The following is a 10,687-nucleotide window of genomic DNA, read 5'->3' as shown; positions in this document are numbered from 1 at the left end:
GTGGTGGTGAGATGGAGTCTGCACAAGCCAAGAATCAAGCACTTCATGATGCTGGAGCTGTTGTCCCAACTTCATTTGAAGCATTTGAAACTGTGATTAAAGAAACATTTGAGAAGCTGGTAAGCTGTTGCACATCTCATACCCATTACTGCCATTATGTAGGCATTCCTCACTACCACCAGTTTTAGTAAATCATTTGCTTACATTTTGCTTAGGTTAAGGGGGGCAATGTTACTCCTACAAAGGAAGTTTAAGCTTCCACAAATCCCTGAGGATCTTAATACTGCTATTAAGAGTGGAAAAGTCCGAGCTCCAACTCATATTATATCCACCATATCTGATGACAGAGGTATGATATATGCTATATATATTGTGTATGGGTTTAGGGTTTTCTTTCTCTTATATATTTAGGTGCCATAACTGCTGTAACAATATAGAGAATTAATGCAATATTAATCTTTTGTTGTTAAACTCACACCATCTAGGATACCGGGAGGACAGCAGTTCTGAATTTCTGCTTCAAACTGGAAATAAACTCTGCTAAATCTGTCTTTTTATCTCTGTTTGCAGGCGAAGAGCCATGCTATGCTGGTATCCCAATGTCTTCCATTGTTGAACAGGGTTATGGTGTGGGTGATGTCATTTCCCTGTTGTGGTTCAAACGCAGCCTTCCCCGTTACTGCACAAGGTTCATTGAGGTCTGAATCACTTATTTATTTATTTATTTATTTATTTTATTATTATTTTTTTTTTATAACAAGCCACATTAATTTTTTTTTTTGTTCTGTTGATTTTTTTTTTTATAATTGTTTTTTGATATTTGAATTACTATATTGAGGTCTATGTTCTCACTATCTTATGCGACCTTATCAGATTTGCGTAATGTTGTGTGCTGCTGATCATGGTCCTTGTGTCTCTGGCGCTCACAACACCATTGTAACTGCAAGGGCAGGAAAAGATCTTGTGTCCAGTCTTGTTTCAGGTATACTCCTATTACAAATATTTGTTGACTTGTTATGATAAGATTATATCCTCTTAAGTTACCAGACTGAATAATGTGTGAGGAAAACTGAAATGTGCTTCTGAAACAGGTTGAAGACAACACTAAGAAACGACCCCTAAGGTAATTGAGTTACAGAATTGATCTAAACAAAGTAATAAACTAAGGATCATGTATAAAAACACAATAATGTGACACAAAAGAAGGCCCATGGAACACTAGCTGAGCCCATGCGCAGAAAATCTTAAAAATGAAAAAAGAAGAAAAAAAAGATTTTTGACTCTTGAAGCATAAAAAAGATGTGGAAAACTAAACTAGCAGCATGTCTAATTCAGGGTAATGAGATCAGAATTCAGTTGTGTATACTTTCAACTTCTCCTGCCATTTATCTCCTAAATCCCTCCCTAGCTTGGAAATATATGATCCCAACCCAATGAGCTAAAGGCATGGCATATTCAAATTTTAAAGATAAATATCATGTTTTTTTTTTTTTTCTTCTCATGAAATGTGTATTGTAATTTGTATAAACTAAAAGACCTTTGCCTCCCACTACAAGAAAAGGGGGCATATAACACGGAAGTATTTGCGACGGCACTATTCCCGTCGCAAAAAGGTTCAATTCCACTCCTTTGGGAGCAAATTGTTGATTTGAGCTATAAACCACGACTTAATATTATTGATCATGAGCAAACAGTATGTATTTTCTTCTGGATACAGCTCTTTATGTTTAAGTTGTGTAATGATGAGCATCTAACTGTGTTTTTCTTCCTTTAGTCAAAGGTTGTGGAGCGCCATTTTCATGATATTATAGAAAGATACGGAGAGACCGTAAAAGTTGACCTAACCGATAAGGTAAGACTTTCCAGCACCACACTAGGACATTAACCTGGGGCGTAGTTTCAATATGATTTTCTTGCTGGAAGTGGAGAAATCCAGGTAGCAAATATGAATGTTGTTCTTTGAAGTCTATTTTTTTTATGTAAAAGAAACTCTATGATGGTTCAAATAGGAAATTATCACTATGGTAGCAAAATTTTTTTTACATTCTTTGAGTCAGTTTCCATGACATTGTCTAGGTCAGCTGGTCCACTTTATGGAATTCCAAACTGGAAATTTATGCACATAAGTTTACGTATAATTTTATGCAATTATTGTTTTGTATTCTCCAATTGCAAATATTCATCTTTATGTTATCTTGTGTTATAGCATGGCGATGAGGGTCAACTGAGTATGGCATATGCTACTGAAATGGAAAAGCTGCCAAATGTGAGGTGATTTTCTTTTCATGTTCATTGCAATTTGTGAACTTTTTTTAGATTTCTATGAGTATGGAAATCTTTAATTTTGAACAGATAATATTCATAGTGATAGATGTTTGCTTAGACATCCATTGATCGGTTTGGTTTGGTTTGGTTTGGTTTGGTTTGCAGCATTATTTTCTGAATTTTTTTGAAAAAAACTAAAATCTAATTTAGTGAAAAAGTAATAAGTAAAAAACACTCATCATTTTTATATAGTCTTACAATTTTTTAGGGAGAAAATAATTTTTTAAAATTCAAAAATATCATTATGGTGTTTATTTTTGTCAAACTAATTTCCATTTTTCAGAAAAATTTTAGAAAAACAGATGTCTGGATCTGATGTTATAAAATGTTGAAAAAATTGTATTTTTAGTAGAAAGAGATGTATAAATGCAAAAGAGATGTGTCATTGTCTCTTTCTGCTTGAGTTCCAATTTTGGTGCTGAGAAGAGGTTCTACGATATGTGCCTGTACTTGCGCTTCAGATTATGCCATGTTTCTGATGCATTGATTGGAATATATTTTATATTGTCAGTACATTAGAAACCATCTAGGTCAACATGTGACTTGGATGACTGAAACACATCATAAATAGAATATTTGTTTGCCTTTTCGGCTTTTGAAAATCTTATTAACAAGATACCTGAGAGATAAACTAAAGAAAGATTACAGGAAAAAAAAAAACAGTGAAAAAGATTGGAGGAGATGAAAGCAAGTGACAGCTTCAGTTGCCATTTGTACATGATCAACTTTTTGTTTCTTCTTCAACCACCATTATCACGTGCAATTAGGAAGGATAAGATTTTCCGGGCTTGCTGAAATTTGAGAGATAGATTGAATCATAGCAGCTTTTCATTTTTTATGGAAAATCTATGCATATTACATATCATTTTCACATGCTCTGTTTCTAAATGAAAACATCATCTTTTAGACTTTCATTCCCTACTTAATATAAAGTTGAGGAGGGAACTTGATATTAGTAATAACTAAGAGAGGTAACATAATCAGTTATCTATCGTCTTCTTTTTTGTGTTGATGCTCCTACAACTGTATGTTGAATCTCTGAGTTCCTGTACAGACCCATTTCATTATGTGTGCATTCTGAAATTAAAAATTTATTTGTTGTTGTAAGTTTATAATTCAAGTGAGAAATTGGGGAAGGAAGTTCTTAAAACCCATATTGTGTTATCAAGTTGACACTTCTCTTGAGTAATTGATACCCATATTTGAAATTCAATGGATACTTTTCTCAAGACGCATAATAAGCTTGAATTTCTTCACCCCTTCATGTGTTTGTGGAAAAATCTAAGTAGTTTGATCCATTTGAGGCCCCAAAGCCAAAAAATCATGTTTGGTAAAAAAAAAAAAAAAAAAAAAAAACCTCTTCTGAAATGGGGAAATAATGGTTCTGGGAAGGGAAATAGTAGTGCCATTTTGGAACTTGTTCCTGAAACCAAGGAGGGATCTTGATTTCAAGCTTCCTACATGTGTAAGGCTAAATGAAAAAATCGAAAAATTTATTTATCACATTGCAAGCATACAATTACAAACCTCTTCTTTCCGAGATAATTATATTGAACAATGGTTGCTTAACAATACTCTTGTTTATGAGCATGAACAATTTAGTTGTGTAATTATAGTTTAGATTTTTTTTATTTTTTTTAATGACAGGGATGGCATTTTTTTTTTTAGGTTATCGGATTGCTTCTCAATGGTTCCATTTAATTTGATTTTATGATTTTTATAATTTAGTTCCAAATTTTATGAAATTGTAGGTACTGATTTGGTCTTTGATTACTTACCTTAAGTCTATGGCCCTTCAAAGGGCCTTCTGCTGGACTCAACAGCTGTGGCAAGTGGCCGTGCAAGGTTTGCAGTTTCCCAACAAATTTTAGAGGCAGGGTAGGGTTTTCAGTGTGCTCAATTGATCCCTCTCCCAAATTGATATGGCGTGTTTGGGTTGGATGAGTTTGAGGTCATGGATTTGCTAGATTGCATTGATAGTTCCTGGTTTCATGTTGTTGTATTCATTGGTGACTAGTCAATTAAAGATCTTGATATATCTTAGGATAGGGAGGCTTAACAGAAAGCATCTGAAATCTAAAATGATGCAATAATGCATGTTAAATGGTGTTATTCCATAAGCGAAGTTCATAAAAAAAATTATTTAGGAGGAATAAATAAATATATATATATATATATATTTTGATTTGCAACGATGGCGTCTCACTGTTCAAGTTGTTCTTGTTGCTACTAACTTTTCTATATGTATTGTTCAACATGATAAGCCCTACAATCCTTTTGGGTGCTAAGTTGCTTAATGGATTTTGGATGAAGTTGAAGAACACCCGTTGGATTGGAGAGATTTCCATCTTAACAGCAATATGGAACTAAAACAGAGAGAAATGCCTGGATCCACACCCCCCATCTTAGTTATTACCAATTTATGTTACTATGCTTGTGTTCCTACATGTTGCAGGTAGTTGATGCTCTTGAGATCTTCACAGTTATTGGGAAAATCCCGCATCTGTTGGGGTTTTTGAACTCTTTATATGATTGTCAGTACAAGTAATTTTTCTCAGCATTTGGTAAGTATTTATCTTGTATATCTCATATTTTACCCTTGCAGTATTATATATTACATAGATAGGTAAACAAAATGTTGGATGTATTCATATTCTGCCTTTGATTATAGAGCTTCAAATCTGTTTACACTACCCATAGAATGAACTGGAAATTGAATGGCTGAAGTAATCTAATCATGATAGATTTGAGTATGTGGGATCTATATATAAAGGAGGATCACAAGCCCTTTCTCATGTTGACACAAGTACATACAATGCATGTATAAATGCCCCACTACTGTGAAGCTGATCAATTACTGAAACTATTGTTCCAATTTGAATATGTTGTCTTATAGTTTATTCCAATCTGAAATTTTATCCAATTGATTTTCAGCTGGCCTGATGGAGCAAATAAAATTGGACCGTTATTTGCATCCCCACTTCCGGTATACATGAGGGAGGTTAGGACCATGGTTTATTCCCAATTCTTGGAATCCTATGAGAGTGTCACAATTGAGGCAATGGCAAAAGCATTTGGAGTAACAGTAGAGTTCATTGATTTGTAAGTGATCTCATTTTCCTAGATACACTCACTCATGCTTTTGATCTTTTCTGTAAGATTGTTATTGATTTTTATTGTGAACCATTGGTGTTTAATTGAGTTCCTCGTTTGCACCAGGGAACTGTCACGTTTTATTGCAGCAGGGAAGCTTCACTGCAAGATTGATAAAGTTGCCGGTGTTTTGGAAACTAACCGTCCAGATGCAAAGAATGCTCTTTATCAAGCAACTATCAAGCAAGGGGACTTCCTACTAAACCGAATTCAGAAGCTTTCTCGTGTGATTGATCTGTGAAAGCATTTCTTGCGTTTTGGAAAATGATGCCCCAAAGTGGGTCTAGGGATTATTCATCATATTTACATGAATTCTCAATTTCAAATCTAACAAATTAAGTTACAATATGATGCCATGTTATTTTACTGTTATTTTTGTTCCATTAATCTGAAATTTATTTCTTGCTATGAGACAAAGCTACACTGAGAGTTGGCTAATGTATTTCTATACATCCATTTCAATGTCTTTACAGAGCCAAGGTGCCGAGAATGCCAACACGGAAGGCATAATTGCAAAATGCGATACAAAGTTTAACAAGAAGTTTAGCACCGACAGATTGAGTCTGAAATAAGAAAGTATGATAATGAATTTGACCACAAGACTGATTACGGTGAAGGTGTTGAAAGCTGCGGAGCCTATGGTGTGGATTATGATTATAAGGATTGACATGAGATATGAAGAGCTTGGCTTTATGTTAAAATTTTAAAATTTATTATTTGATGTTACATTAGTTTATGAGAAAATTTTGTAAAAGTATATTTTATTTTTCTATAATTTTTTCTTTCCTGACACATTCATCACATGACGATGAATATGCTATGAACTTGTGCCCTTACATAGCTTGAGAAAGAAATAAAAGAAAATTTTGATATTATTTATTAGAGAGGTTTTGCACACCTTGTTTTCTTTTTTGGTAAACAAAGCATAACAATATATTAAGATAAAATAGTTCTGGAGTATTGAGCCCTTACAGCATCCGTTAATTTGAATGATGCTTTAAAATTATAGGTTTATTATGGATTGAATGAATTATTAGGAATTACAGGTGTATTGTTTTCTTGCTTTGGCGACCAATTTATTAGTTGTGACAAATAAATTGTTTTTTTTCGCAAAAAATGACAATTGCCGACCAAGAGTTTTGGTCGCAAAAAATACATCTATTGCCGACCAAAAATTTTGTTGGTCGTGGAAACTCACTTTTGCCGACCAACAGTTTTGGTCACGAAAAGTAACAATTGGCGACCAAACTAATTTTGGTCGCAGAATGTCACAATTGGCGACCAAAAAATTTGGTCGCCAAATGTCACAATTGGCGACCAAACTTTTTGGTCGCGAAATGTGTCAATTGGCGACTAAGAAATTTGGTCGGCAAAAGGCGACTTTTCGCGACCAAAGTGTTTTAGCGACAAAATGAATTAGTCGCGGTAATTAAATATTTAGCGACCAAAAATTTAGTCGGCAAATCCAACTTTTGCCGACCAACCAAAATTTTGGTCGCAAATTACTTTTGCCGACCCTCAATTGGCGACCAAAGTAGCGACCAAAAAAATTGGTCGCGAATAACTTTTGCCGACCAAAAATTGACTTTTTGCGACCAATTTTTTTGTTGCCAAAAGTGTTAATTCTTGTAGTGTCACTCAAAAGAAAGGAAGAGCCTTCATAATAAGGACGTCCTCTAGTTATGACCATATATCAAATTAACTGATTTTTATTTTGGAAATGAAGTGCACTTGAAGTTTTGGAGACAAATAATCTTTTTTGTCATCAACAAAATCATGTTACATCAATTTACATTTTTAATAGAAAAATTGACAATAGCATTTTAGCTTAAAATTTTAAGTGTGTTCTTCGTATATATTTGAATTATAAGAGAGTAAAGTATTCTGACAAAAAATCGCAAGGACGCAAAGTGAATTTTGTCTTTAGAAAAAAGTATAATATGCCTGGAAAGATGATAGTATAAGAGAATCAATTGGCTTTATTACATCATTGTAGTTATAAAGTGATAAGGGCAATGTCCCACATTGCCTGGGAGGGAATCTCACTTCTACCTTATAAGCACACTGGTTTCCTCTACCTGGTATGAGGCCTTCAAAACTGTAAAGGGGGTCCAGCTCCCTCAACCCCGAAGCGGACAGTATCTATATGGGTTCTAGCCACTGAGCTATTCCAACAACCCCTGTATGAGGCCTTTTCTCCAAAGGCAAAACAAAGCCGAGAGGGCCGAGCCCTAAAGGGCCACCCAAAGAGGACAATATCGTGGCAGGGCGCGAACAGTAAGAGATGGGTCGGACTGATCCACGTGCTCCACGGGTCTGCTAGCCTTCGTCTTCTTGGTGCACGCCTGCAAAACGTCCGGTCGAAAGGTACCAAAACTGGAGTGGTTCCTCTCTGTGGACTCTCCGATGGTTAAGTTAGACAGGAAGTAGTCGAAAGAAGAGAGAATAGAGAAAGTTGAAGGTTTTGAGAGAGAGAAGAAAGTGAGATTATTACTTATTTTTAAAACGTTCTTTACAAGCTTCCTTATATCTTTTACCAATCATTTTCTTGTCCATTCAAGTTGTCTTATTGGCTGAAAGTCTATGGTCTACTCGCTGTTGGTCATGGTAGTTTCACCATACTAAGAAACAAGAGGTCTTGTTGCATTTAATGCCATGACAGCCTCATTTAATGCCTAATAACTCGGCTCAATAACTCTGCATGATCTTTGTCTGCCATGTGGCTAACTTCATATCTAATGGGTGTTTAAATGCCATAAGGCTTGGACCAGTGCAGGTTCTTCTGTGGGCCTGCTCTTGAGTTTCACCTACCGGTCCATAACTAAATGACCACTTGGGCCATCCAAGATAGTTATGGGTTGGGCATTCATGGGCCATATGGGTCATGCCCATCATAAAGAAACAAAGGTATATCAATTTGCTTTCCGGTGAAGTTTAGAAGCCACTTATCAAATTCTAGTTTAACAATTTCACCTTACTATCACTTAGGAAAGGTAACAGTGACCACACCATCCTCTTTCTTCACTTGTATATTATTTCTTTTCACATTACGAGGCAACATCCAAAATCTATTGAATGACCCTGACTCTTTTGTGTCTGTTTGCTTTCCATGTATTTAAGGAGGTTAATTTGGCTTATAGTAGTTGTAAATACATTCCAATCGTTACGCCGAACATTTGAAAATTGAGTGTATATACAAAAGCATTAGGAGTCTTTGTCTCAACGATCTCAATCTGGCTAAGCCTTTCCCCCATTTCCGTAAGAGAATTTATTGCGCTTTGAATCCATTGATCTCTACTGCTACAACTGGTACTATCACTATTACCACTATTACTGCTGCCTGATTTGCCACCTTTTGATTTTGACTTGCCAAAGAAAGACATCTTTATCTTTATGTGTTTTGATTCATTACAGAATTGATTTAAGACCTTGTACATTGTTTCCTTCATGGTCACAGCTATTCGCATGCCATTCAAATTGTATTACTATGAAAAAGATAGTGTTTTTATAAATTTCTATAATTGGGCTGTGAAAATCAACAATATTTGCTGTATCCATTTCATAATGTAATAAAATAAAATAAAAAGTAATAATAACTAATACAAAAAATCATTACAAACAATTACATAAATATGCATACCACGGGGAAATTAAGCATAGAGTTTATATATATATATATATATATGTATGTATGTTAAGGCTAATATTCAATTATTAATAAAAGAACCTAATAACCAAAGCACTTCAAGAAAGGTTTCTTAGGTTTCTTCAGGGTTAGATACCGCCCCATGGCCATCGTCTTAGTTGTCTTCTCAAGTTCTCATGACGGGAAGTTGTTATGACCTCCTCCCAGATGTCAACCCGCTGCTTCTTGATGAAGAATCCCTCCTTTTGGAAGGTAACAATCTTCTTTTTCTCCCCGTGTGAGTCTTCCTTGGTTTTAGTTTTGGTGATGACAGTGTTTTTTTCTTGCATTAATGCCAGATCCTCAGAGGTGATCTCCCCAGCCATGTAGTGTTGGTAGATGTCCTCATATGAATTAGAAGTGCCTTGGGGAGAAAGTGTTGTGCTAGCTTGCTGTTCAATGGGAAGATTATTTTGATCTCCTTGGTACATGTAGTAGTAGTCATCTGGATTCATATAATTGTCATTTCTAAAACACTCAAAGAAAGAATTAAGAATTTGGGAAGCCACTCAGAAAGAAATCACAAACTGTGGTTGAAGTAAGTTTTCACGATGAACAAATGACAGCCATGTCCAAACCCTTATATAGATGTTAAGATCTCTTATGACCAAAGAAAGGAAGCCAAGTCTTTTATTTTTTATTATTTAATATTGATGGAGTGAAACATCTCAAGGCTTGGATTTTGTTTGCACGTCAAATTTGATGCTTTTGCTTACCTTAAATTGGTTTTTCTCTAGTATTGTTGCTTGTTTTTTTGATACAACCATGCTAGATCTCACCAATATAGCACCACTAATTTATCCTTAGTGACATAGAAGAGAGATAAAAGAGAAAAGTGTTGGCTCACACCTTTATATGATTCATTTCTCGTCACTAGGGAGTGGATTAGTGATGCTAAATTAGCGTTCCAAGCCATTTGTTTTGAGCTATCTTTATCCTTATTTTTTAGCATTGTGGGTATGCTTATAAAATCAGTGCTAGTCTTTTGCACTTTTAAGCTTTCATGCTCTGCATTTGGACTTTGTGTTGATGTAAAATTGTCCCAAAAAATTTTCTTTATCGGTTAGAAAGTAATAATAAAAAAAAAATGAAAAATGAAAAAAATAAAAATAAATAAACCACCTTTTTTTTTTAGATTGAAAAAACCAAAAGGGAGATGTTTCTCTCCAATCCACTATGTGAGTTGGAGCGTACTATTAGGCCTGTGAGGCTTACTATGAATCTCGTTTCGATGATTCAAACCGTTTAATATGTAGAACTCATTGAGTACTTTATGCCTGTAAAAAATCACATTGATCGGATATCGATAACCCCTTGATCGGAATACATTTTTGTCAGTGGTAAATAAGATTTTAAAAATAATTTGTTAACAAAAACGTGTGCCAATTAAGGGGTTAACGATATCCAATCAACGTGATTTTTTGCAAGTATGAAGTACTCAACGAGTTTTACACATTGAACAATTTAGATTATCGGAACGGGACCCGTGGTGAACTCCACAAGCCCAACAATACGCTGCAGTCC

General features: G+C 35.0%; 1 protein-coding gene and 1 pseudogene across 2 annotated transcripts; both read left to right on the top strand.

Moving 5' to 3' along the window:
• Window positions 1-1,541, top strand: LOC145801726 (ATP-citrate synthase beta chain protein 2-like). Its single transcript, XM_082893440.1, has 4 exons — window positions 1-119; window positions 216-349; window positions 571-698; window positions 874-1,541. Exons 2-4 carry the CDS (start codon window positions 229-231, stop codon window positions 1,018-1,020), a joined length of 396 nt encoding a protein of 131 aa, XP_082749566.1. The 5' UTR covers window positions 1-119; window positions 216-228; the 3' UTR covers window positions 1,021-1,541.
• A 2,567-nt stretch (window positions 1,542-4,108) lies between these two features.
• On the top strand, window positions 4,109-6,360 carry LOC145800711 (lycopene beta cyclase, chloroplastic-like; annotated as a pseudogene). The gene is made up of 5 exons (XR_014341496.1): window positions 4,109-4,733; window positions 4,781-4,889; window positions 5,260-5,427; window positions 5,545-5,755; window positions 5,952-6,360. The product of XR_014341496.1 is annotated as a lycopene beta cyclase, chloroplastic-like (transcript).
• Window positions 6,361-10,687: the final 4,327 nt, after the last annotated feature.

The sequence above is a fragment of the Camellia sinensis genome, chromosome 10, assembly GCF_055761805.1.
Source record: "Camellia sinensis isolate YWXY chromosome 10, ASM5576180v1, whole genome shotgun sequence".
NCBI classification, from domain to species: domain Eukaryota; kingdom Viridiplantae; phylum Streptophyta; class Magnoliopsida; order Ericales; family Theaceae; genus Camellia; species Camellia sinensis.
The sequence above is the reverse complement of the archived record's forward strand: the minus strand, read 5'-3'. Positions and strand labels throughout refer to the sequence as shown.